At 40.5% G+C, this 27,765-nt stretch overlaps 1 protein-coding gene across 1 annotated transcript in view; it reads left to right on the top strand.

Moving 5' to 3' along the window:
* TNIP3 (TNFAIP3 interacting protein 3) overlaps nucleotides 1–27,765 on the top strand; it is a 108,635-nt gene that overhangs the window by 17,634 nt on the left and 63,236 nt on the right. Inside the window, exon 2 of the mRNA XM_050946555.1 lies at nucleotides 16,541–16,627. Coding sequence (XP_050802512.1) covers nucleotides 16,541–16,627 — 87 coding nt within the window. The remainder of the gene's footprint in view (nucleotides 1–16,540; nucleotides 16,628–27,765) is intronic.

Here is a 27,765-nt window from a genome sequence, read left to right as displayed (position 1 = left end):
TCTCTTCTCCTTACTCTAACGCTTAAATTGCAATAAAGTCATTTGCAAGCCACTCAGGATCAAGTGTTTTAAGCAGTTATCTTCAAGTTGTATTAAATTTTCTCTAACTCGTTTCCTTATTTTTTCCCTGATGGACAATCCCTGAACAAAAAGCTCTTCAGTGAACAGTAAAATAATGAGGATGGCAGACATCCAGCCTCTGCTTTCTGTAGATAAGTGGCTTGGCTATGTACAAAAGGCAATGAAATGTTTTATTGTCCAATTATAGTTTATATTGGTGTAGCCAAAGGGGTTTTCCTTTTTTAACTATGTGGATGGGAGACCAAGGATAGCAAGATGCCTATGTGAATTCTGATGGATCCTCATAACTATTCCCCTTTAAGTCAGGAGAAAGGCTTCCTCCTTCAGTTTCTCTGCTGAGCTACTATTTGCTACCTCTGCAAAATGTTTTGCTCTGCCTGCTTTTCTGTGATGAAAATGTCATTACTTTCCTATTACCAGTGTTTAAAGGCGTTTACAATGAAATCAAGTAATTGTTTGAATTAGGATGGCTATTAAAACTCAGTTTTAATCAGAAGGAAGGAGAATACATTTTCACTTTCTCTTCATAGGACCTAACAAGGTCCATGTTCTGTATTGGGAATTTTAGGGAAAAACTGCTGTCCAGGACTGATGCCCAGTGACCGGAATAGCCGCTCCTCAGGGCAACTCTTCAGCAATGCATTGTGAAGTGCTTTTAGGGTATGTCTACACTGCAGTGGTAAGCCCAGAGTTCAAACTCAGGCATAACTCTAACCCCCCTTCTATCTACACACAAACTGTGCTAACCCAGGGTGCGAGGACCCCACGGAGGTGATGAGTCCACTCCTGAGTTAAGCTGAGACCCAGGGTTCAAGCTCTGTTATTTTGCAGTGTAAACACATTGGATTCATGCTCTGGGAGACAGCCAAAAGTATTCCACAATCCCACAAGACGACTTCCTTTGTCCTCTGGACTGTCAAATTTTGTCGGAACCAGGTTCCAACAATTCCTAACCTGGGGTTATAAATGAGTGTAGACACTTGAATTCTAGGTTAACAAACCCAGGGTCTGCTAACTCAAGTTCTACTAACCCTGGGCTTATGTTGCAGTGTAGACATACCCTTAGGTAGCTGGCAGTAGTTGGTTCTGAAGCCTGCAATGTGCAAGAGGTCCGACTAGATCAGAGGTGGGCAGACTACGGCTCGCGGGCCACATCCAGCTGGTGGGCTCGTCCTTCCCGGCCCTTGAACTTCCAGCTGGGGAGGCTTGCCCCCAGCCCCTCCCCTGCTGTCCCCCCTCACCCACAGCCTTAGCAAGATGCACTGCCAGCGCGGGAGGGGGCTGAACCATGGGGCAGGGGAGAGCAGGAAGGGAGGCTCTCCTGCAGCCTCAGGGGAGCAGGCAGGCAGTGTGGGTGGTGGGATCGTGGTGAACGTGGGCGGAGGACTCAGGAGGAGCACCGGGCAGCTGCGCAGCCGGCCGAAGAGAAGAGGTGCTTTGAAGGGGAACCTGCTGCTTCTCTCTGGCTGCTTGGCTGCCCCTGCTCCTCCTGAGTCCTCCACCCATGTTCACAGGGGCCACATTCCAAAAGGGGCTTGGGGGGGGTTGGATAGGAGGTGAGGTTCCAGGGGGGCTGTTGGGGGCAGGAGTGTGGATAGGAGTCAGGGCAGTCAGGGAGCAGGGGGGGTTGGATAGGGGGTGGGGTCCCAAGGGGGCGGTTAGGGGCAAGGGGTCCCAGGAGGGTTTGGTCAGGGGACAAGGAGTAGGGGGGGTTGGATGGGTCGGGGGTTCTGAGGGGGGCAGTCAGGGGGCAGAAAGTTGGACAGGATGGTTAGGGTTTGGGGAGGCTCAGCCTTCTCTACCCAGCCCTCCATACAGTTTTGGAACCCCGATGTGGCCCTCAGGTCAAAAAGTTTGCCCACCCCTGGACTAGATGATCCTAATGGTCCCTTCTGACCGTAAAGTCTATGAGAAGATGTATATTGCAAAAATAGCTTCTGCATATTTGTTCCGATTCTAAATGGTTGTTTAGTTCAGACATTTTGGTAGTGATTTAGCTGTGCTCTGACAATATTTTCTAGCAGAAACTGGAACATTGATTCCTTTCTAGTCATGGAAAAAAATCCATTGTTCTAATAGGAACAATAACTAAAACTTGTCAGCAATCCCCACTTCTTCACTTGCCAGCCAGGCCTCCTTTCACACAAATACTTGGACACACAGATGACATTCTGGCCTCCTTGAACTCAATGGCCAGACTCCCATTGATTTTTAGGGTCAGGATTTCATGCACTGTACATCTCAATTAAGTAATAAGGGGCCTAATTCAGAAGCATGTGTGGGTAAGTAAACATAGCAGCCAGGCTGGTAGCAACCACTACTCTCAAGTTTACAAACTAGTTTCCATCCTTGCACTCTGTTTTCACAGGCACATAACTTTCCAAATTATTTGCCTTCCATGCTTTGCATTTGTGTAAAAGTGAAGTTTATTTTTAATTCATCTTTTGTAAAGGCTTGCACAAAATCCCTGTACCTATTTTAAAGTTAAGGAAGGAGAAACACCCTTAGACTAAGTCCTTTGAGGCAGTCCTCTTTTCATTATGAGTTTTACACAGCCCATAAATCAAAGCACTGGGTCCTCAAGGAACTATAGCGAAGAAATTATATGGAACAATAATACATTCCTTATTGTAAAACCTGACCTTTTAATTTAAAGTGAATAACTCCCCAAATAGCTGACTTTTGAAATGTTTAAGTCTGTGTGTGTATATAGGCCTTACTAGTTATAAAATAACACAGTTATGGTCATTTGCAAATACAGGATTGAGCGGCTGCGATGGGTTTTTTTGTTGGGGGGGGATAGGAGGGTGAAAATCTTATTAGAACAGTGATCTCAATAATAATCACACCATTTAAGATGGCAAAAATCTCCTAAAATGTCAGGATATTTTATCCCATTTGGAGCTAAATTGTTCAAAACCTATTTGTGGGATTTTGGTGTCATTGAAACTGAAACCTGTTCCTGAAACAGGCTTAACCCTGAACCTCAACCTAATTCAGGGGTTACTATCTCCTTAACCCATCTCTAGTTAACAGCATGACTGTGCTACCTTTTATCAGCTGCTGTGAGACTTATTACCAGCCTGTGTTCAGTGAGTTGTATCCTAAAATGAATGAGTATAATTTTAAAAAATATCACATCGCTTCTTGTCAAGGGAAATGAACCTGTGCAATGGCTGCCTTTTCGCACCCAGCTTCCCCTCAGAAATAAAGGAATAAATCAGCAGCTTTAAGGTGCCATTTATTCATCAGCGAGTGGGTGTTGTATATCCCTTTTGATAGAGACTATATGAATGATAGAATCTAGCTCTATCTCTTTAGAGAAACCAATAATAAGACGAAACCGAAGTAAAGTGCATTCTTAGAAATGAGTCGATGACCTATGTGGTCCTTACAGTAAATCGTACCACTTCTAGATTAATATTTGTGCTTATACTTTTATTGAGTTGATATAACTTTTCCACTGTGTAGGTTGTTGCCTTTCCCACAGAGCTTCCTCCTGCTGAGTGGGTGTGTTATTGTGTCACTGTTCCATGGTACTCTGAAGAATGAGGGAATCCTCTGTGGTCTTTCATCAGCACTGCTTTCAAGTAGATCTACGTGGGTTGTATTTATATGAGAGAGATGAATACGTTTTCAGTGGCAGAATGACTTTAAGAAAGGGGTTTCCCTGAGCATGGGTGGATTAAATGTTGAGATATATATGTGCCTCCAAACCACTTACTTTATCATTTGATTCAGAGAGCGTTCTTAAGCCTTTGAGACCATTCTAACTTAGCAGCCCCCAGAGGCAACTCGCATAAAGAATGGTGAGTAATCGGTGCTTTATTTTTAATTGAATACATGTCTAGCCTCCAAATGAAATCATCCAGATTTATCCTGTTTCCCGCCTACACCCCAAAAGCCTCACTTTGTATTTAAAACTTGCAAGTACATTTATAACCTTTTCATTTCTTAGTCATTTGCAGATCACCTTTCTCCACACTGGGCTGCATAGCTAAAAGATAGTTAGGTATATTGCCAGCTAAAACATTTATGCAATATCCAGCAATATAAAATTTCACAATCTGTATAATGTATCTACTCTGGGTCCCATCATATACTCCTTAACAGGATAAAACTCTTATTGAAATAAATGAGTTGGATGGTGCTTATGCTTATGGACTCTTTGGATTCAATGGCAAACGTTCATTGACTCTTTAATAGGAGCAGAAACCTTGTCTTTGTGTTTAACTATGGTCTACCATTACTAGCAAGTGGGGCTTTTTATCCTTATCTGCTGGTCTTTATGGCATATGAGGATGTACCAGGACTTTTTGGCTCATTATTTCACTTCAGTGATAATGTTCAATTCATTTTATTTGTCTTATTTAAAGATCTTATGTTTTTACAATGGCTTTTAAACCATGCCTAGTGGTGGTAAGAAATGTACAAGCAGGTTCTGTACAGTTCACCTCTGAATATGGGAACATTTCAGAGCCATAATGTCTTTAATTCACAGTGATACATACAGTGTTAGTAGTGATGTTGAGTTAAACTGTAGCTCCATGTTAAAATTAAGTTATAGCCGCCAAGACACCTGTGAGGGTTAACAAGCAAACAGGCTAAATGCAGTGGGTGACAGACATTCCTCAAAGGTCATCCTTTCTCTTATTCTCAGACCTGGCTGCACCCTGGTGTCCTTATTAGTGTGCAGCTTGGTTCTGGCAGAATTCAAATCTTTAGCAACAATGGTCAAACATCATATATAATCCCAGTGTGTCTGTTCTATTCCTATATAAATTTATATGGAAAGTAACTGTTTTCAATCTGGGTGAGAGAGATTTAAAATTGGAGTTCCTTCCTGCAGCCATGCAATAGGAGCTGTGCTAAGCTTTTCTCAAATGCCCATGTCAGCCATGCCCTCTCCACACCCCGCCTGTCTGCAGTTTCGCCATTGCTTTCTCAGCCTACACTTGGATATCAAGGTGTTAGATATAGTGCACAAAAAACAAGCGAAAGAGAATGGAGTTCCTCATCAAACTCAGGCTCTTCAGCCTTGCCTTTAAGGCTGTGCACAGTGCTGAGCTTGTCTGCATCTTACCTCTTGTCTCCGACTGTACCCTGTGTTTGTACAGTTACTCTTTGCAAAGTATGCCCCCCTTTTGTCTCCTTTCCCAAATCCATTGTGTGCGTGTTTTTGGTTTTTGGTTTACTAACATCCCTATGCCTGGAACAACCTCCTTTCCCCTCATATGCTGAACAAACTCCTTATGCCCCAAGTATCTGCTCTAAAACCCCTTGAAGTCAATGGGTTCCAAATCCCCTCTAAAGACTTGCTCTGTTTTGACTAGCATTCCACCAGCCACTTCCCATTTCTGCTCCCTCCTGTCTTTTAATGTAGCTCTCCTTATAATTTGCAAAAGTAAAATCCCCTTGTGCTAATAAGGTATATACCAAACTTAACTGACTGACCACCTTGCTTCTACATTGCCTCTCTTTCCCTTGCCACTGTCTTTTATTACTGAGATTGTAAAGAGCTATGCTGCTCATTGATCCTGTGGTGCTTTATAGATAATAAAGCACAAGTTGTTCATTGCATAACCTGAAGTTTACAAAGCACTAAACAGTTACTTCCTCCTTCCCTGCTGTCCCACCCTAAAAAAAAAAAAAAAACAAAACCAAAATCCTACAGGTTTTTTACATGCTAATGAATATTAACTATAGATTATCTTGGCAATGCCATTGGAAAGGTTGTTCTCACAGTACTAATCCAACTGGAAATACAGAATATGCTCAGAGTAAGGTCCAGTAGAATTCTTAGGCAACATCATCAGAACTGAAATGTGTGTCCTTGCAAAAAGAAACAGTTTTTATAGTCCTAAAATAGTGACAGATTTCAGAGTAGCAGCTGTGTTAGTCTGTATCCGCAAGAAAGAACAGGAGTACTTGTGGCATTTTAGAGACTAACAAATTAATTTGAGCATAAGCTTTCCTGGGCTACAGATAAATAAATAAATTTGCCTAAAATAGTGTGTGTATTCATGTTTTTAGAGATTTTATTGAACTTTACTAAACAAGTTAACCAAATTATGTGCTTTAACATTGTTCTATCCTCATAAAAAAAACCAGTATGCAATGCATGGGCCTAGAGTGCTGGGGCTCACTCCCCAAATCTGCACACCAGCATTGGCTTAATTAAAATGTTGCATGCTCAAGTAAACTATTAAGCACATGGGAGTATTTCTCTACTGTATATAAAATGGACTGATAAGATGATTTATTGGGGAGTCTCCTGAGGTCTCAGAAAAGGATTATTAGCAGAGATGCATGCAGTATTTGCAGAGAAAGGGGAAACTCATCAAAATTTGAGTATATTTGTAATTTGTTTCTAACTTAATAGGGATCTACAACTTCTGTTTTAATTTGGTTTTTGATTTTTTTTTTAAATTTATTTTTAAATAACCAGCTGTTTTCTCTAATTACCTGTGACTGTTGTATTTTTATGGAGAGATAGAAAGTTGGGTACTTGTTTGAAGGTGGAAGGGAAGAACGGGGTGCTCTTGTCAGAGAGGCACTGTAAGTGGGTTGGACAGCTTGGAGATACTTGTTGCTTTCCTGTGGTTTGTGCTTTTTTTCAGTCTAACTGAAAGTATAGGGCTGATACTCCTTGCACTGGACTCGCATTTAACCCCACAAATTAAAGGCCCAATGCTGCATTAGGATTCACTCATACAGAGCCCCATCCAAATATGGAATCCACTGAAGTCAGTGGAGTTCTGCACAGGCACTAGGGTGACCAGACGGCAAGTGTGAAAAATTGGGACGGTGGGTGGGAGTAATAGAAGCCTATATAAGAAAAAGACCCCAAAATCAGGACTGTCCCTATAAAATCAGGACATCTGGTCACCCTAATGGGCACTGTGGTCTCTGTGAATAAATCCCTATGTGGACCTGGAGCCTACATTTGGTGACACTTCTGCTATAACCCCTTGTTTATTTCTGAGGAAGAGGGTTTGTAATCACACATCCAGAAATAGTTGCTGTACATATAAATTTGGCTATCAAGGAGAGCTAGGCAAATAACTGTTTTTTATTTAATTAATTTTTGGTGGGGTGAGAGAGTTAGGGGGGAGAGAGAATTCAGGTTGACCTCAAATGATATACCTTTAAGTTTCACGGAACTGCAGAAGTGGAAAATAAACATGATTTGGGTTGAACACATTTTGTTTGGTTTTTTAGTTTTAATTTTTTAAATGAAAAGTCATTTTGATTGAAACTTATGAAATATTTCAGTCAACCTGAAACTGTATTTTTTTCTGCCAAAAGAAGTTTTGCCTGAATAATTAATTTCACCCACCTCTACTCTTCAGATCTCAAATGTGAAGCAACTGAAAAACAAATCAGTTAAATTAATTCAATTTTTAATCAATTGATGAATGCACCTAAAAACACCAGTTTCGTTTCCCCCACCCTTTATTATAGTATATTTCTAAGGAGATTCTTTGACTTTAAAATATAGTTATACCCATAACGCTACCTGGACAAAGTATATAACCGTATTAAGAGTGGGTAAATAACTGCTGAATGAATGCAGGCTTTAAGTTCCATTATTAACCATGCCTAGATCCTGCAAAGAAAATCATGCAGTGGCCTCCTGTGTCCATCCAAACCCCAATGCCTTCAGTGGGTATTAGATCACCCAGACAGCATATGTGGAAAAATTGGGACAGGGAGTGGAACATAATAGGTGCCTATATAAGACCCAACCCCAAATATCAGGACTGTCCCTATAAAATCGGGACATCTGGTCACCCTAGTGGGTATTTGTGTGAGTGTCGGGAGGATTAGTCTATTTCCTTTTGCTGGATTAGAGTCAAAAGACTTGTATAGTACAAAACCACAGCTGCTGCTCCTCACCCTATGTGCGATAAACTTCCCCACTATTCCATAGTAGAGACTGCAGGATTGGGGCTTTAATTGACCTTCTGTCTGGTTTCCAAACAAGTAGATTTTTTTTCTGCATGTTCTGTTGAAAAGGTCTCTCTCTCTCAACAGTTATCTATTAACTTTTAGATTCCAGTGTTCTCTGATTGCAGGATCTTCAAGGTGGGATTTTTGTGGTGGTGTTTTTTCTTGTACATCTCTGAATGCACTGTTACCATAACAAATGAGAGAGAATCACACTCTGTACAAGATTAATAGTGAGATCAGTTAAATTTTATTCTAGTATCTTAGCACCATACAGGAAATGTATCAAATATATTTTTACATGTATCAAGTTCGGTAACAAAATGTTCATGTGTCTGTAATTGCTATTCACTTCTGAAAATCTTGACCTCAAGTTTTAAAATGTTAATTGAGGACTCTACATAATACAGCATTTTGAGCACTGGATCAGGGAGAAATGAAAGCGGATCCAGAAGAATTCCAAGATTTGGTAGTGTCTGCATTGTGTGTGTTTCGGTGTGATCTTTCTGCTGCATTTAAATGGCTATGCTGAGTCTTCAGTGAAGAGGCTGATGTAAGAGCAGAAAAACACTAATGGCTATTTCAAGGCTAGTCTTGTAAAACACTCGTGGAAATATTACTGTGGTGAAAAAGCCAAACCTGGAAATGACCTTCTAGATGGAAACAGATCATTGAAGTATTAGTCTTTTAAATATGACTTCCCCAAAAACATGACGGGGAAAGAGTCTTGAAGGCTTTATTTCCCCCTCAATTACTTTCGGTATGTGTAGCGTAGAACTTTTTTCACACAATATGCTCTACTCTATTGCTTTTATATATTGATCACATTTACAGTAATAGCCTATCTCTTCCTCCCTCTCCTCCAACTCCTCCCACAGAACACCCACACACCACTTACACTTACCATGACCTACAGGCTTGTTTACCAATGGCATTCGTGACTACAAGAGTTCCACTTACTTTGTGGCTGTGTAATATGTGTACTGCTTAGAATGATTAAATGCGTCTCTTTTTTTTATCTCCTCATTATATGAATCTGTGTTGTTTAACACCTGTGTCTAGGCTGAAAAATGTGTGACACTTAATAGTATCTTTCTGAGGTAATACATTTTGCATAATTTGGTAACCTTATATTCAAGTTTCACTCACTAGTATATTTTCTCCCTAAGAAAAGCCACAATATCCCTTCTATTACCCCATGCTTTTTCTCAGTTTTGTTGGTGAAACATGATGGTAATTTCATACCAACTTCCTTCACTTGGTAACTGAGTTAAACAGCTAGATGACTGAGAGGAAGAGTACAGTTTCTCCTGTCTTTTTTTTGTAATGGTGGGCTGCCTGATCGATACAATGACAACTACCTGTTTTAATGATCAGAATACATAGTTTAAGGCAGTGGCTCTCAAACTGCTATGGTCTGTAAACCTCTGGTGGTCTTCAAAATAAAACATTTGGGAAAAATAAATGGTTTGCCTGGAATGTGTCCTATGAGAGAATCTCTATCATCAGAGTATGTAGATTGGAAAAATTGGAGTATCCTTAATCTAGGGTCTAAATCTGCATTTCTGTTGATTCTAACATTAATAAATAGGTCTGAAAACATCTGGTCTAAAAAAGAAAAAACCTCCCTGTCTTAATAATGTGACATATCACCCTTTGTATTGCTGCCAGAACAGACACTTACTGCAAGCATTATATTTCTGTAACATTTCTACTGGGGAGCAGACTCTTCTGCTAGGCTAGATTCAGTGTGGTATCTGGAATCCCTTGTTAAAATTTGTTTGCCTTGAGCCCCCACCAAGAGCGGTACTCAGACTAAGCCCATTAAAATCTAAATGGCCCCTCACAATATTTTAACCCTCACAAACATGCGCAGGGGTCTTGGTAACCTAGGGTCATAACCAAATTGATTTAGAAACAAGAACAAACAAGTTGCCTGTTGGTTAGAGCCCACCCACTCCAAACTATGCATCTCAGGAGAAGCCTCACCAATTGCATTCACAAATACAGTCCAATCCCGACTCGGCCACTTTGCAATTTGTGCCTACTCAATTCTAGATCAGGGTGGCCCATTCTCCCCCCACTGAATAACCCCCATTAATTCTCACACATGCACATTCTTTCACACATCCACAGTTACACAGCACATTTAATGCAGTATGAGAGTTTGGAACATGGGGAATCTTCAGTGTTACCAGATTTGCCTGTTACTTTGGGGTATGCTCATTTATTTGGGTTACTTTTTTTGAGGAGGAGTTCCGTGATTCTATCAATGTACTGCTTGTGTTATGTGTATTTTCATATGGAGCTCTACTTCTCCCTTCCGCAAGTCCCCTCCCAATGGAGCTATCTTGCAGGACCTAGGTTCCCTAGGGCTGGGTTCCTCCAACCCCAGAACTGGATGAACACAAATGAGCATGTGTGCACACGCGCACACACACATTAACAGAGCACGTCTGAGAGGACTGGGTCAATCAGCACTTTCAAGCTGCCCCTTTATGTGTCCCAGATTCAGCATGTCCCTATCCTCACTCACACATACCAATTGTACTGGTAGTAACCTACTTGATGAGCAAACCCCGCAGTCTTTGGGCGCTGCAGGGATCTTTAGCTTAGGTAAAAGAAGCGTTGCTGCAGAGTAAATGGGGAAAGCTAAAACCACAAAAGAGTAAAGCTCAGAGAGAGAGAGAGAGAAGCAACCAGCTTAACCATAAAAGTTATTTATTGAATAATAATATCTACACAAGGAGAGCCTAAACCAACATAACATACATCATTAAAGGTTAATACTTAAGGTAGAAAGGAAAACAGAGAGAGAGAGAAAGAAGGGGATCTCACCCACTCCATGAGGCTTGAACTGGTCAGGGTTCCCAGGTGATGGCGGTAGCTCAGGGTCCTGAGTGCCGGAGACAGGCAGAGCCCCCAGCATGATCAGTCAGGAGAAGATGGAGTCCCAGTGGAACTGATGCATAGTTTGGATCTAAGCATCAGAACACTTACTTGAACATAGGTAAGTTTTTTTGTAGAGAAACAACAATGGTTCAAGGGAGAACGCTAGATTTGTTTATGGGTAAACTGATGACTCAAGAGTTTTCTTTAGGCTAGACTAGGGTTCGGCAGCCTTTCAGAAGCAGTGTGCTGAGTCTTCATTTATTCACTCTAATTTAAGGTTTCGCATGCCGGTAATACATTTTAACATTTTTAGAAGGTCTCTTTCTATAAGTCTATAATATATAACTAAACTGTTGTATGTAAACTAAATAAGGTTTTAAAAATGTTTAAGAAGCTTCATTTAAAATTAAATGAAAATGCAGAGCCCCCTGGACCAGTGGCCAAGACCCGGGCAGTGTCAATGCCATTGAAAATCAGCTCACGTGCTGCTCTCGGCACGCATGCCACAGGTTGCCTACCCCTGGGCTAGACAATAGGAGCTGATCACTCTTGGCTATGAGCGGTGTTTTCTTCCAGGGAGCTCACAGTGCAACTAGGCTGCTTCTGTATTTTGGATATCAATCAAGGATTCCTCGCTAGAATTGGTCTGATAACTGCTGAGCTGGGTGTAGGCAGGCATAGGTTGTTAACATCTGGAGCAGAGATCCCCCATGATGCAGTGCTCCCTGCTTTTCTGGTCCCAGAGTTCAGTGCGATTCTCTGTTCTCCATTCTGTATGCAAATAGAGAAGTCTCTCTGTCCCATATTTCGTGCAGATGAGGCTAGGGGAGTTGTCTCTGTTGTTCATTCTGTATGCTAATGGAGATATCTTAAGCTTGTCACTCTTGTCAGGAAGGGTCCAGGTGTGTCTTCCACACCCTTCATTGCTCTCTGCAAGCCTTTTCTCTGATCAGTTTTGATTCAAGCAGAGACAGAGAGAGAGAGAGTGTGTGTGTGTGTGTGTGTGTCAGACAGGCTAGATACTGCGCCCTGGTTCCCCAGAAACACAGAGCTGACTAGTATCATCAGATGGCAGAGCTCTCAGCACCTTAAGAAACTCTTCTATCTGTCAACAGATAGGGAGCACCCTCAGTTTTCCCCTTTTGCCCACAGGAGAAGCCAGAGAGCAGCATATGCAAATGTCTTCCCTCCACAATTACCTCATTTTACCTACAGAGAGAGACAAAGAGCTTCTATTCCCACAAGTCTGAAAGCCCTGTGGCTTTCATTTCTGTATGATTACCTGTTTCTGTTCTTGTGACTTTTATGTGTATGCAGTAGAGGCAAAAGCATACAAATACAGGATTTGCATTAGAAAGACATTCAGACATAGAAATTTGGTGGAGGAAAGAGCTGGAAGGAAGAACTAAAATTTCTGATATTCTAGAATTGCACTACACATTCCTAATCCAATTTCTAGACTTTACCACTGTGGCACTAAACTATACCATTTTTTATGGATTGTTGCAGAGCAGTATTTTGTCAGAAGGATAAACAAAGTGAAAACTTCACGGGAATTAATTTACATACTATAGAAACTTGCTAAAAATTTAAGAACTTTTCTGGGCTTCTTAACTTGATGAATACAGGGCTGGCTAGTGTCATTCAACTTTCTGAATGACAATTTATTAGAGATAATCAAAATTTTGTCAGTATCTATCTTTTCAATGAAAAATGCCTCTTCGACCAAAATGAAATCTTTTGAAAAAAAGTCTCATATTTGGTCAATTTTCTAGCTTTTTCAATAATTAAAAAAAGGAAAAATTGTATTTTCTGCAAATAACTTTCGAAAACTGAAATATTTTTGGTCATTTATTGGAAAAATATTTTTTGTGTGTGTGAAATTCTGGAAAAAAATTGAAAAATGCCAATTTGTGGGAATTTTTTCTTTTAACTGGCTCTACACCTTATAAATATGTGTCTAATTCATCATTGTAACTCTATTGCTGTCTTTACAAGTCCGGGAAGTAGCCAGACACTTTCTGTAACTCTCAGTAGTTTTCTACCTGAACATTACAAACCCATTTCCTGCAAAGACTCATGACATTTTTTTATTTTGAAGTAGCTGAATTCTCCAGTATCTTAAATTTAATTTTTACAATTAATAATAAAAAGCCCAATAAATAAATTATATTGCACTGTAAAAATCAGTTATTACTAGAAAAATATTAATACTGTGCACAAATACCGTAAATGTATTTGGCATAATTGGTTTAATAATTTAGCACTCTGTTGGGCTGGTTGTGTGAATGAGACCCAACATGGCAACTTCCTTGAAATGATGCCTTAAAATAGCTTTTCACTTGCTGTATCCAGAAACTGAAGATCTGAAAAGGAAGGCTACTGCTACTCTCTAAAACATCCCCCTGTATGGGCTGGTCCACACTACGAGGGGGAAATCGATCTTAGATACGCAACTTCAGCTAAGTGAATAACGTAGCTGAAGTCGAATATCTAAGATTGGATTACTCACCTGTCCACACCGCGCGGGATCGATGTTCGCGGCTCTCCCTGTCGATTCCGGAACTCCGTTGGGGTTGATGGAGTTCCGGAATCGATATAAGCGCGCTCGGGGATCGATATATCGCGTCTAGATTAGACACGATATATCGATCCCCGAGCAATTGATTTTAACCCGCCGATACGGCGGGTAGTCTGGACGTGGCCTACCAAAGAGTTGAAGTTGGTTTAACGTTTACCTTCTTTCAGACCATCCTCAATGTGTGTGGCTTTAGTGCACTCACCAATATGTAATGTATAACACATCTCCCATATGCATCCATTCTGAATTTGGCTCGCTGAGTCTGTGAAGCAACTAACAGGCATGTATAAAAAGGTGTCAAACTTTATTTCCCAGTTCCTTGGTATCTCGATTACGTCCACTTTAACTCCTTTACACATCAATAAGTAAATGTAATGACATTGAATGACTCTAACATGCACCATCTACATTTGGCCCATTACGCCTAGATATTTAGACACATGCTGTAATACACAACATGGCACGTCAACCTGAGAAACTGCAATACCCAGGTCCAGCAGGATGAATTAGAGATGGAGTGGCAATCTGAACTCTGGATTTTCTTTCCTCGAACAGCTAAGGCCAGTTTCTTTAATTTCATTGGTTTTTGTTTTTATTACAACTGGGTCCAAATTTTTAATCTTGATATCTAAAATTAGGCACCTTAATGTAAATTCAGGCACCTATGTAAGTGACCTAATTTTCAGAGATACTGAGCACCCACAGCTCCCACGGAAGTCAAACTACTACAACTTAAAGCATTTCAACACATTTTTGTTACAATTAAAGACATTTGTAAAACTCAGGAAAGCTGGAATCAAGTTTCACATGAAACTGAATTGCCATCCTTTTCTAATGGGATCTTTGTAATTAGTGATAACCAGATGCATTTAAAATGTGAGAAGTGCCTGAAGGTATAGGAATTTAAGAGAAAAAAAAAAAGCCAAACACCTCAGATCTTACCCTGGTCACCTTTTAAGATTCTGCTGTGTGCACAGGTGAAGCAGTATGGTGCCTATTAAATGTTTTGTTGTGGTTTGAGTTTGTTGATGTTACTTATAAATATATTTATCACTAATTGAAAACTCATTTGGTTTCAAACAATCTTTCTTTGGTCGTGATAACTTCCCATTTTATTTCAGTGTTCAAACGGTCATCCTTCCATTTGATATTCTGAAATCACACAAGTCACAATAGGTAGGTGGAGATAAAACTAGTGTTCTAAAAGCAGCAATTACAGCGATGCAATTGTTCTCCAGTAGTTAGATCAAAGTAGTGAGAATGAGGATTTCTGGGTTTCATTCCTGAATGAACCAGTGACTCGCCACAGGCTATGGAGCCTGAATCAACACACAATGCCATCAGTAGAAAGAATCTCATGAATTTCAGTGGGCATGGGATCAGACTCTTAACAGTTCAGTGCCTAGTTTTCCCATGTGTGTAGTGAGAATAATATTTCATAAGGGTCTTGTGAGACTTAATAAATATGTGTTTGTTGAGTTTTTTTAGATCTTTGGCTGGAAAGGGCTATTTAAATGCAATTTTTCCCCCCGGGAGTAATGGTGGTTATTCTTGATGGAATCTTTGCTTGAGAAGGTTTTTCTTGGCTTTTGCACATTGAAGACACAGGGCCATATGGTGGCTGGCCCATATGCAGGGGAAGGGAAGAGTTTAAGGAGGCTGCCCCATCCTTGCATCTCCTACACATCTCCTGTTGCAACTGCACTTGTTGAGCACCAGTGAAAGCAGGAACTGTTGACTCTATCTCCTGCGATTGCCCTCCCCCACTTCTCTGAGCCACCTTGCCCAGACATGCAACCCCTATTCATTTAGAAGCGTGAGGGAAGCAGACTTGATCCTTCAGAGAGAATCTCTCATAAGCCACTCTCCTATTTCTGTGACCATCCTGCAATCAGAATTCTGTCACATGGAACAATTTCTATAGAATATAATAGCATAGTCCAAAAACTATTTTCTATGGAATTTACTAGGGATTTCTAGTCCTGACAGAGAATTCTGTAGAATAGTTCAATAAACCCATAGATTGCAGGGCCACCCAGAGGATTCAGGGGGCCTGGGGCAAAGCAATTTTGGGGGCCCCTTCCATAAAAAAAAGTTGCAATACTATAGAATACTATATTCCTGCAGGGCCTGGGGCAAATTGCCCCACTTGCCCCTCCCCCCCCTCTGGGCAGCCCTGATAGACTGTCATTCTGTGTAAACTTCTGACAGGGGCGGCTCCAGGCACCAGTGCAGCAAGTGCATGCCTCGGGTGGCAAGCAGTGGGGGGTAGCCTGCCGGTTGCTGTGAGGGCGGCAGTCAGGTTACCTTCTGGCGCGGGACCGGGGCAGACCTCCAGCAGAAACACTGCCGAAGGCTGCCTGACTGCCATGCTTGGGACGGCAAAAAACATAGAGCTGCTCCTGACTTCTGTAGTACTTTTTTAGAGTAACTCTCTCAAACATTACTGCATTTCTAGAGACCCTTAATGGATGATTTGGGTCATAGCAGTTTGATATTCTAAATTACTTCCACTTGTCTTCTTAAAAAATACAAAAAAAAATCCTCCAAATATATCTTTAGTGTGTCAAATTCAGTTCTCCTGCTCTAGGCACAAACTGCTTTGTGCTTGGACTCAGCTTTGCATCCATGAGATAATATTTGGATCCATGAGGGAGGCCTGGGATTGCTGGAGCCCTGCTACTGCCCCCTCTCACCAACAAATCTGGTACTATTTATGGCGGGAGGGGGGAAGGGTCATGGGATAGAGGTAGTGTCATCCTTATGTCTCTGCATATTGAATATCCGTATTTAGAGTCCAAATTTCTGCAGAAACAGTGGTGGTCTCACAGTCCACCATCCAGCTGCAGTTAATGATAGAGGAAAAGGAGCAAGATATAGAGAACCAAGTGCCGTAAAGTATCTTTCAAACACAATCCTTTCAAACACGATCATTTCTTCCCATTTAATTCCTGCCCTAAAAACATCAAAAAGGCCTGGTCCTTCCTCAAACTGTTCTTTTCCTTGGTGTAACTTTTTTTCCTTCCATTTCTGACAGATTCATTGTGGACTGCTCAAAAAGAAGAAGGAAGATGCAGAGAATGCTCTAGAGCTGTGCACCAATGAATCTCCTGAGGCCGAAAGGTATGTATTAATTCATCACAGAAAATCTCTCCTTTTTAAGGCATCAGACACTTCTGTAAATACTGAAAACGTACTTATAAACAGCACTTCCCATGGCGTAGAACTGAACACCATGGTACCCCTTGTTGTTCAATCAAAATTTTGTATGCCAGTCTGTGTTCTTCGAAATGAGAATTTATCCTTCTCTATAGATCTCATTCCTCACTTCCAGCCATTCCTCTGGAAAACTAGATCTGCTAATTTGATCAACAGAAATAGGACACGTTACTGAGTGTACATATAGACCTTATTCACCCTAAAGGGAAAGATTTATCACTGGCTGCCATTGCAGCTCTGCTAATGGTAGAGCTTATAGTATAGGTTAGACTCAAGTATTCCACCCTCCCCACCCCCCATCTAACCCTGCTTGGTGTAAAACAGGGTGAGAGTAGCTCCTAAAGTTCCTAGATTTGCCAGTACAGCTATAAAGTGCCATAAAGAATCATGCGGCATGTTCCAGTGAATCCTGTAATACCTAATCAACATGTTAAACTTTTGACAGAAGTTTATCTGTCTAGCTAGAGATTAACAAATTGAAAAGTGTTTTAAAGAGAGCTAAGTGTTCTGTGTTTGTCAGAGAGAGAATGAAAGGAGACAACATTCAAAAGCTAATTGTTAGTTGGATTTTTGAGGAAATTTTTTTTAAAAATAGGAATTTTTTCCTTTAGTGACTTTTTTAATCTTTGTGAATTGTTAGGTTGGATATCCCTGGAAATGGGTGTTCTCTGTTTATCCAAAAAGTAGCTACAACATGGGCAGACAAACTCCAACTTTGCCCATACCATCCTGCTCACGTAGCTCAACTGTGACCTGGAAGAACTATTTCTATGGATGTGAAAGGAATTGTTTCCATGCCACATGCTGATGATGGCACCTTTTTTGAGACAAGAAGCCAGTTAATGGCAGTTTGTGGTGGTGGTTCTGTGATGTGAACTCCTGACCAACAAGACTCCAACTTGTCTTGTGCAGGCATTGCAGTATAATAACTTGACCAGCCACTACTGAGCTGGATTTTCATTGGTAGCATAAAGTGATAGACTGTATTGCATCTCCAGACTTCCCCCTCACCAACCACTCTACATTTCCTAGACTAACTCTAAATTGCCTCCTCTTTGTTGTATTTTGTTTATATTAGGGATGGCTAAATCTGAACTTGTCTGGTTCATATGGGAAAAACAAACCAAGACATTTTGGGCTAGATTATTAGTTGGTGAAAAGTAGCCTAATCTCATTTACTTCCATGGAGCTATACCAATTTACACTAGGTGAGGTGCTGGAGCACTCTTCATAAGGCACCAATAAGGGTTAAAACTGGTGATAAATCTAAATACTGTCTTGGAATGAGCTAATGTAAAAGAGACAATAAATATTCATTGTGTGTTTCTTATTTCATTTAGTGTGCTAATTCAGAAAAGATAGAATGCCGACTGGCATTCTCAAGTTGAAAAAAGAAAGTTGTGAGCTCCCAGTTGGGTGCTTTCAAAATTATGTATGCAATTTATTTAAATATTCAGACAGCTGAGCACAGGCTGAGCAGCAATTTTAAGAGCAGTTGTGTAGTATCTGAGCATTTTTGAGGCCTGCAGAATGCTATTTCTGTGCTTTCAAACATAGATTTTATAGAAATTTTATCAGAAAGTAATTTTATATTCTTACTGTATTGTAGTATGAACTCCTCCTTTCCTTGTCCCACATAACCTTATCATTTCTCTCCCTTGATTCTCCCTGCTTGGGTGGCATATTAGAAAAGATCTTACTTTATGCATCTCTTGTCCATCAGGATTAATTATAAATATCCAGCCATACTACTTTTGATGGCTGGTAAGACTGCAGAAATAAAGTACCAATGTTTATCTTTTGATAGACATGTGTATACATATATATGTGTGTGGGTGTGTGCTCTGTCTCATAGGCTATCACAGCCCCTCACAGCAGTGAGAATGCAACATCTTCTAGAAAGCTGTCTATTGAAATGACAGGTTATTCCACCTATGCTTTCAGCTACCCTACTAGTATTAGAGTTTGTAGAAGTTACATGTGGCTGTGATGTCCTAGAGAATACCTATGTTTTACTGGTGCATACTGGTTTCTGCAAAAGGGTAAGTCATGCTACACTTGTTTGAAAAGGAAGTAATTCTTGGTCTGCTTTGAATTTCTGTATCTCTTTTACTGTCTCAGGTTTCACTTCCATTTTCACTGTCTCCTGCCCCCTCCTCTCTCGTTAGCTTTCTGCATTTGGATGTTTAAGGAGATCATATTTGCCAGTTCGGAAACTTGCATGCTATCTGAGGGTTCCATTTGGTTGAGCTTTCCAGTCAACTGAGTAATCATTGATTTGCATGGCAAAGTGTCGACCCTCTTTCAACTAGTAATCAACATGCAGATAAAAGATTTCTGAGTTATGATGCTGGGTGAGTGCTCTGGTCACTTTTTCCCTTGTAGGTAGCATTCATAATTCTCTTGCTGTCTGATCCAAAGTCCAGTGAGGTTAGTGAGTCCATTGACTTCACTGGATCCAGTCTCATTCTTTATTAACAGGAATGTTGGATCAGGCTCTTTCTGCTTTATTCAGGCAACCATGTCAAGTAACCAAAGGAGACATTTTATTGTTCTATCTGCAGATGATATGATATAGAAGTAGGCAGGAGCTATATGTCACTACAGAGATTCGAGAGGAAAGGAACTCTGAGAAAAGGGAAAAGCAGAACACAATGGGGCCAAGCCCCTTGGCACTTGACATGTATTGGCAGCCTTCCTTTTTCCTCTTTTTTCACACATATGCTATAAGGATAATGTAAAGACTGTGTGTGATATTGAATATTTCTAAATGCCACCAGGCTGATAGGCTTACTCATTTATCTTTTAGCAAAATGCAATGGATTATAGGTGTGGCTTCAGTTAATTATTGGGATCTTTTTAGATTGATTTCAAAGAAAGCAGATGTGTTTTCTATCAAGAACATGTATCTCTCGTTGTGATTTGTATAATTCATAAAATTAAGCAAAACTATTAAAGAGCAATTTTCTGTTCACGTTAACAGTGCGCTGCTTCTCCAGATGTGGCATTTGACAGCCAAACAGCTGTTGGCTATTAAATGTGCCTTAAAAGCTCCATTCCTTTGTCATAAAGGGAACAAATGTAGCAACATTTATGGGGTGACAGGCAGATGTTTGGTGGCTGGAACCGTATTGAGCGAAAGTTGAAGTGATTTCTCTATATGTCTCAATATACACACATTTTAACCCCCATTCTCTACTTTACACTGTGAAGCCCTCTTTTCAAGAAGGAAAAAGGATTATTTCTAAATATTTTTCCTAGAGACCTTAGGGATCCCAGTTGAAAGATTCTGAATTTGTTTCGATTTCTTTTTTCAATGGATCTTACTTAACTTCTGTGAATTTAGGCTGGATCTTCTAGCAGTGTTTTCAAAACAACTTCAGTAAATTTCTATTTTTCTTTGGACTTCTGAATTTGCAAAGCTTAATGAAGTAAAGTGAATTATGTTGGAAATCATTTACAATATTCACTCTTTTCAAATGAAAGATATTGGGGTGAAAAGGGTTGTTGTGTTTTTTTTTTTGTCAAAGTATAGATTTAATCTACCAGATAGGCTGGTTATTTAGTGATAATGTATATTTATGTGTAATAGAGTGTACTGCGTAGACATATGTATGGTAGCACAGATGTGAATTAGTGGAGTTGAAGTTCAAAACATGCAACTCCAATAATCAACCAGAAGTCTCATGAGGGCCAAATACCCATATGCTATAACCTTGAATAGCTTCATTGACTTCACTTGAGCTACACAGCTTAGGATCTGGCCACTGATATTAACTAAAACTATCAGATCTTCTTAAGGCTGAAAAATTAGACTGGAAATTCATGCAAAAAACAGATTTTCTTGCAAGATTCCTGGTTCTTCCTGCTTCCAGTTGGGTTGGAAATTCCCCATGTAAAGCCTTTGTCATGGTATTTTGTCAGTTTCACATCTGGTCTTGATTGGATCAACCTGTAATACAAAGGTCCTAATATCAGAGAGAGCAATCAAATGTTTTATAGAAATTAAACAATACTATATGAAATTCCTGCAAAACCCTATGGAATTTAAGAGAGTAATATAGAATTAAAGAGGATATTGTTTTTGTATATTTTTTTAAACAACATGGAGCATTTAATCACTGCTATAAATTTATTCCCGCTGCAAATAGGGTTAGAAATTCTGGAGAAAGATCTCATTCTCTATCAAATTCTATAGGCCATTTCCATAAGGGAAGGAAGTACCGAGGCACATAGAGTGATAAATAACAGAGGGGAAAGGTTAACTAACCTTTTCAAATATATAAAATGGTTTGTTTTGGGATATGTCAATTTTCATTTTATCTGAGACAGTTCTTCCATAAATCTGTTTCTTTATATGGATCTTACCTTCACTGCAGACCTAGCCAAGCAGGATTCTCATGTCCAAAATAGCCACCCATGGGGAAGAAGCATGAGATTTAACCCGTAGACCCTGGGATTCATTTCTGCTCAAAATATGGCTCTCTGGTGCTGGGATCTGGCTGTAAATTGTCTCTATAAAGCGCCTTGTTTACAATTGTTCATGGTGTATTCATAGTTTCAGGAATCATACCTATGACACAAGCATGGTAGACATGCTGAAATTACACTGAGTAGCATTGTGTGCATTAGAGATTAAAGTAATCTTTAGAGGGAGTTAATGCACTGAAGCATAGAGAACAGCTCCCAAAGACCTGTGTCTATGCTAATTTCTCTGAGTCCCAAATTCCATTTACATAGAAAACCACCTAGAGGGAGCCAAGAGTTGGCAAATGATGTGCTTATTCAGGTGGGAGGGAAGGCTGATTGAACTCTCTTCATCGTGATGGTTCCCTAAGCCCCATACTGTCTCTGGGTTGCTGTACGGACTTGTCCCTTCACAGTACAGCTGGAAAAAGTAAAGAAATGTCATCTTTTTTTTTTTCATTTTGGTGAGGGGAAAAATGGAAAATACTCAATTTTGCTTCAAACCAAACAGATTTTTTTTGTATTTTTCTTGTTCAGCCTCCAAACTGAAAAGTGAATTATTCTCTCAACTCCTCTTTACAGCAGGGTTTGGGTAGTTTATCTTAGGACTTTAAAATTCTTCCTTTTGTATTCTATCACTCGCCAACCTTTTCTAAGGACCAGAGTCCTGACAGTCTTTCCATTAATTTTAATGGCCTGTGGATCAGGACTCATTCTTGCTCAGCAGGAATATTGTCCACCCATCACAAGATCCTGAGCTGTAAAAGTATTAAGTGTAGCCCACTGCTTATAAAAGGAGAAAAAAGTGTTTGCCAGACCTTTCTTCCAGAGACCTGAAAGAATTACATCCATGAGTCTCCTGTTACATGCTGGCTTGGAAATCAAGAGATCAAAACTAAATCAAACGCAGATCTCACCCCTCATAATACTTGGGATGTGCTACTATTAGGCAATTGCACCAAACTGGTGGAAGACTTGTGCAAATACATTTAAACTTATAGTATGTTGTGGTGGGGATGGGAGGGAGAGTATAATGTGATAAAGTTTTCTAAACTTGTGTTCATCTTCCACTTTTATTTGGCAAGCTGAACTGCTCAGACAGCATAGCTCTAGCCCAGAATTTCCTTTATGAATCAATTTTATGACCCCAGCTGGGGTGAGTAGTCTTCTAATTACAGCTGCACTGTGTGCAAGAACATCTCTTCACTAAACATCACTGAATCACCTCACCCACCTTGTCTCAGTCACTAAATATAGCTAGTCAATCTCCTTCATATATTTGGTGATATCTATATATACTATGGCAGTGTTGCCTGGTTAATACAGCACTGGACTAAAACTCAGATGACCTGAATTCTGTTCCTGGCTCTGCCACAGGCCTGCTGGGTGACCTTGGGTAAGTCATTTCCCCTTTCTGTGCCCCAGTTTCCCCATTTGTAAAATGGGGGTAATGATACTGACCTCCTTTGTACAGTGTTTTGGGATCTCATAGACTCATAGGTCAGAAGGGACCAATATGATCATCTAGTCTGACCTCCTGCACAAGGCAGGCCACAGAACCCTACCCATCCACTTTTATAACAACCCCTAACCCAGGACTGAGTTATTGAAATCCTCAAAATTGGTTTGAAGACCTCAAGCTGCAGAGAATCCACCAGCAAGCGACCCGTGCCCCACGCTGCAGGGGAAGGCGAAAAACCTCCAGGGCCCCTGCCAATCCGCCCTGGAGGAAAATTCCTTCCCGACCCCAAATATGGCGATCAGCTAAACCCTGAGCATGTGGGCAAGACTCACCAGCCAGCACCCAACAAGGAATTCTCTGCAGTAACTCAGTTCCCATCCCATCCAACATCTCCCCGCAGACCATTGAGCAGACTTATCTGGTGATAATCCAAGATCAATTGCCCAAATTAAACTATCCTATCATAACATCCCCTCCATATACTTATCAAGCTTAGTCTTAAAGCCAGATAAGTCTTTTGCTCCCACTATTTCCCTAGGAAGGCTGTTCCAGAACTTCACTCCCCTAATGGTTAGAAACCTTCATCTAATTTCAAGTCTAAACTTCCTAATATCCAGTTTATACCCATTCGTCCTCGTGCCTACATTAGTACTAAACTTAAATAATTCCTCTCCCTCCCTAACATTAACCCCCCTGATATATTTATATAGAGCAAGCATATCCCCCCGCAGCCTTCTTTTGGCCAGGCTGAACAAGCCAAGCTCTTTGAGTCTCCTTCCATAAGGCAGGTTTTCCATTCCTCGGATCATCCTAGTAGCCCATCTCTGGACCTGTTCCAGTTTGAATTCATCCTTCTTGAACATGGGACACCAGAACTGCACACAATATTCCAGATGGGGTCTCACCAGCGCCTTATATAACGGTACTAACACCTCCTTATTCTTGCTGGAAATACCTCGCCTGATACATCCTAAAATCGCATTTGCTTTTTTAACAGCCGTATCACATTGGCAGCTCATAGTCATCCTGCTATCAACCAATACCCCAAGGTCCTTCTCCTCCTCTGTCACTTCCAACTGATGCGTCCCCAACGTATATCTAAAATTCTTATTATTAATCCCTAAGTGCATGACCTTGCACTTTTCACTATTGTATTTCATCCTATTACTATTACTTCAGTTTACAAGGTGGTCCAGATCTTCCTGAATAGTATCCCTGTCCTTCTCCGTGTTAGCAATACCCTCCAACTTTGTGTCGTCCGCAAACTTTATTAGCACATTCCTACTGATGAAAAGCACTATATAAGAGCTAGGTATTCTTATTTGCTGGGTGTGAACATACACACAACCTCTGAGGTTTTTATTTTATATAAAAAATAATAACTAAACCTCTGAAGCAGTACCACATTAGAGTAGCATTGGGCCATTGCAAGTCATATGATATTACAGTATGAAAATTGGTCACCATTTCTATAAAAGAGCAATATTGGTCTAGCACTGTGCATCAACTAAATCTCAACATTGTTTATCTGGTGTCTAGGCTGTATTTGAGATGATCTTGAGGGGTGTATTATATCTCAAGATAGAGCTGACAACCTAATAAACATAAATATCCCACTGATGCTCTGTGTGCTTTCTTGTTTATCATGGAAAAATCAAATGGGTCAGGGTTGTGGAGCATAAAACTTTTCACCTCTAGGCCACCTAGGATCAATCATGATTGGGAGTTAGAATCTGCTGGATGCTCACTATCCTATATGAAATAAATTGGTGGCCTTAGTCCATTTTCAAGATGACAGATGTCAAAAATCACTGGAGCAATGGGGCACTTATGTGGGAAGCCTCAGAAAAAAGGGGAGGAACAGTATAGCTATGGAGATTAAGCTACTTTCTCACCCCTACCCTGGTTCAGGATGAAACACTGATAGAGAGGTTTGGGGGGAAATATTGCTGTACCTGGTCGGTGGATAATTTGAGTCTCCAGGTCTGCCCTTCTTCTAGAGCAGTACATGATCACTAAACTCTCTGGAAAAAAAATGGACTGAGAGTCAAGCAGCAATCTGAGTCAGAGCTATAACCCAAAGTGAAAGTACACAAACCATTCTCTTTAAAAAAAATTTTTTAAATGCTCCAGTTCTCCTTTGATCTCTGGACATGAATTATTTGCACTGTATGGGACTCTACAAAAACTTCGATATTTTCAAGCTTTTTGCGATGCATGTTGAGATTCAAGCTGGGTAGGCTGGTGATATTACTCACATGGCCAATGTCTCATTGCAGTTCTCCTGGTTCCCCGATTAGCTGAATCTACTCTTTGTGTCCACAAAAGCGCATAGAAGTCATTTTCCGTATGTCTTCGTTACAGAGTTAACATGAGTGATCTGCACCCATGTTAGCCTAGCCTGGGTGTGAGCAGCCACACCGCAAAGCTGTACCCGAGTTATTGTGTCCTTGCTAGTGCTATGCTACCTGCATGTGTACTATGACCTGTGGGGGCATATCGCATGGTTCTTTGTGTTGCAGTAAGCTGAGACACTAATCCTTTTCAGTTAATCTTGAGAATGCACTGAAGAGCTCCTAGTGCTCAAATGATTTGCACTGCAAAGTGCAGTGCAAAAGCAGCACCTGGGCTTTAGGCTTTACTCCAGGATGGGCCAGTTATCTTGGAGTGAAAGCGTCACTAAACTGGGGTCAGAAGTTTTTGTATGTGGATGGGAGGAGATTTGGAGTAACACCTGCATAATATACTGGGTGAACTGTGAAGTAAAGACATACAGTCTCTCCCCCGTCAAAGGGTATTTTGGGGGTTTTCTCTAAACCAGTCCAAAAACCCTAGTGTCTGTCTATCTGATTCAGGTCTCCACAAGCCTATGCTGCTACTTCCTGTAATTCCATCACTGCATAGGCTGTGAAGAGATTCATTTTTCAGACAGTTGAGAATTTTCAAATATTGATTCCATTTTAACAAGGGCACCATCGTATGAGATACATGAAAATTCTGTTCTGTTATTGCATCAGAGGGCAAGTAGGTCCATGTGTTTGGGGCCTGACCTCCTGTAGGTTACTATCCCTAAATATGTGAGGCCTGGGAACTGGTTTGTTTGTTTTCCAATATTTGAGATTTTTTTATAAACATCTCTTTATTCTACTATTCTATAAAGGCTTGATACTACATCTGTGGAAGTCCATAGAACAGCTCCTATTGACTTCAATGGTACAGGATCAGGCACTAAGTGAACAAAGGAGACAAATGATTGCTAGATTGTATAAGTGAGTGGATATCAAAGGCAGTGTGCAGACCTAGGCAAACAGACACTAGATGCAACAAAAGAACAGAGTCTTGATCTTTCTGAGAGGACTGTTGCCTTGCAAAACAAGTCATGCGGATGATGATAAAATGGTGATTATTTGGAATCCCATATCTCTCCCTCTCTCACTTTTTATAAGGTAAGGCTGGCTTTTGATAGGTGTTTTTCCCATTTTTTTCTTCTAAAAAAAAAATTCCCAATATAGGAATTTCAGCAAAATTTCAAACTAAAGTGACATTTAAGAACACAGTTTCCTGAAGTTAAGTGATGTACATTTTACTCCCCACCTCAAAATTTCAAGAGAATTGTTCATATTTGGACAGCTCTAATCAGATTTTTTTGCTTATAAAAGCAACCCTTAAAAATTACAAGAAGGAAGTACTATGCTCATCTTACCTTTTGTTTGTTTATGTATTCAGCCTGCTATATATTCTGTGATAGACCCAGGCCAGTTGGGAACAGCAGAGTAGTAGAAGTGAGATATATTGGCCACTGGATACACAGTTTTCTGTTCCCCGAGTGACCAGAGCAGAGGCTGCTCCAGGCTAATGAGAACACCTGACTCCAATTAACCTGCTTAGAGTCAGGTGAGGCTGTTAAGCACCTGAATCTAATTAAGGCCCCTCTGATGCTATAGAAGGGCTCATTCCAGTCAGGCCAAAGGGAGCCAGGGGAGAGGAAGTGTGTGTGAGGAACTGGGAGCAAGAGGTGTGCAAGAAGCTGAGAGTGAGTTGGAATGCTGCTGGAGGACTGAGAAGTACAAGTGTTATCAGACATCAGGAAGAAGGTCTGGTGGTGAGGACAAAGAAGGTGTTGGGAGGAGGCCATGGGGAAGTAGCTCAGGGAGTTGTAGCTGTTGCACAACTGTACCAGGAGGCATTATAGACAGCTGCAGTCCACAGGGCCCTGGGCTGGAACCTGGAGTAGAGGGCAGGCCTGGATTCCCCCCAAACCTCCCAACTCCTGATCAAACACAGGAGGAATTGACCTGGACTGTGGCTTCTATCGGAGGGGAAGGTCTCTGGGCTGTTTCCCAACCCACAGGGTGAATCTGTGAGGTGAGCAAATCTGCCAATAAGCGCATGACCCACCAACGTACAGGAGGAACTTTGTCACAATTCATAATCAGGATGGCTTTTTCACATCATAGATGTTGATATGTTTGCACTGTGAAGATATGGAAAGCAAAGACTTTGTCCTATTAAAAATACAAGCACTTCCAATTTTTTCTTATTGATTTTTACAAAAAAGAAAATCATATGAATCATCAGAACTTCTAATAGAAACTTGACACTTCAGTAAATGTAAGTGTCATTTTCATTGTAGTCCAATACAATGATATCTGACTTATTTTAGTAACAAAAGCACAGCTTAAATAGTCCAGAACAAAATGCCTTCGTTTATTAATGTTTTTCCTTCAGTGCAACTTTTAAGATCGTACAAAATGCATCTTTAAACTTTGTAAAACCCAATGTAGTTTGTGTGTTTGGGAACATTACTTTCTATGACAGCTAAATTCAGAGTGCCGTCTAGAGGTCATTAGGAAGAATTGCTTCATTAGGTCAGTCTAAAATTCTTAGCTTGTCACACAGCACTCTTTAACAGAGCAGAACATTATATTTGCTGCTTTACATGCCAAATGCAATGAATTTCTATGGTTTAATATTTTATATTCTTCACAGTAAGTTCCATACACCAAATTAACAAAACTTTACTTCACTCCTTTAATGAACAGGAGCATAACATAATGAAATGGATTAAGAACAGGCAATCCAAGGCAACGTATTCTAAGACAGTAATTGGCTA

The sequence above is a fragment of the Gopherus flavomarginatus genome, chromosome 3 (assembly GCF_025201925.1).
Source record: "Gopherus flavomarginatus isolate rGopFla2 chromosome 3, rGopFla2.mat.asm, whole genome shotgun sequence".
Lineage (NCBI taxonomy): Eukaryota > Metazoa > Chordata > Testudines > Testudinidae > Gopherus > Gopherus flavomarginatus.
This window is presented reverse-complemented; position numbering and strand designations above follow the sequence as displayed.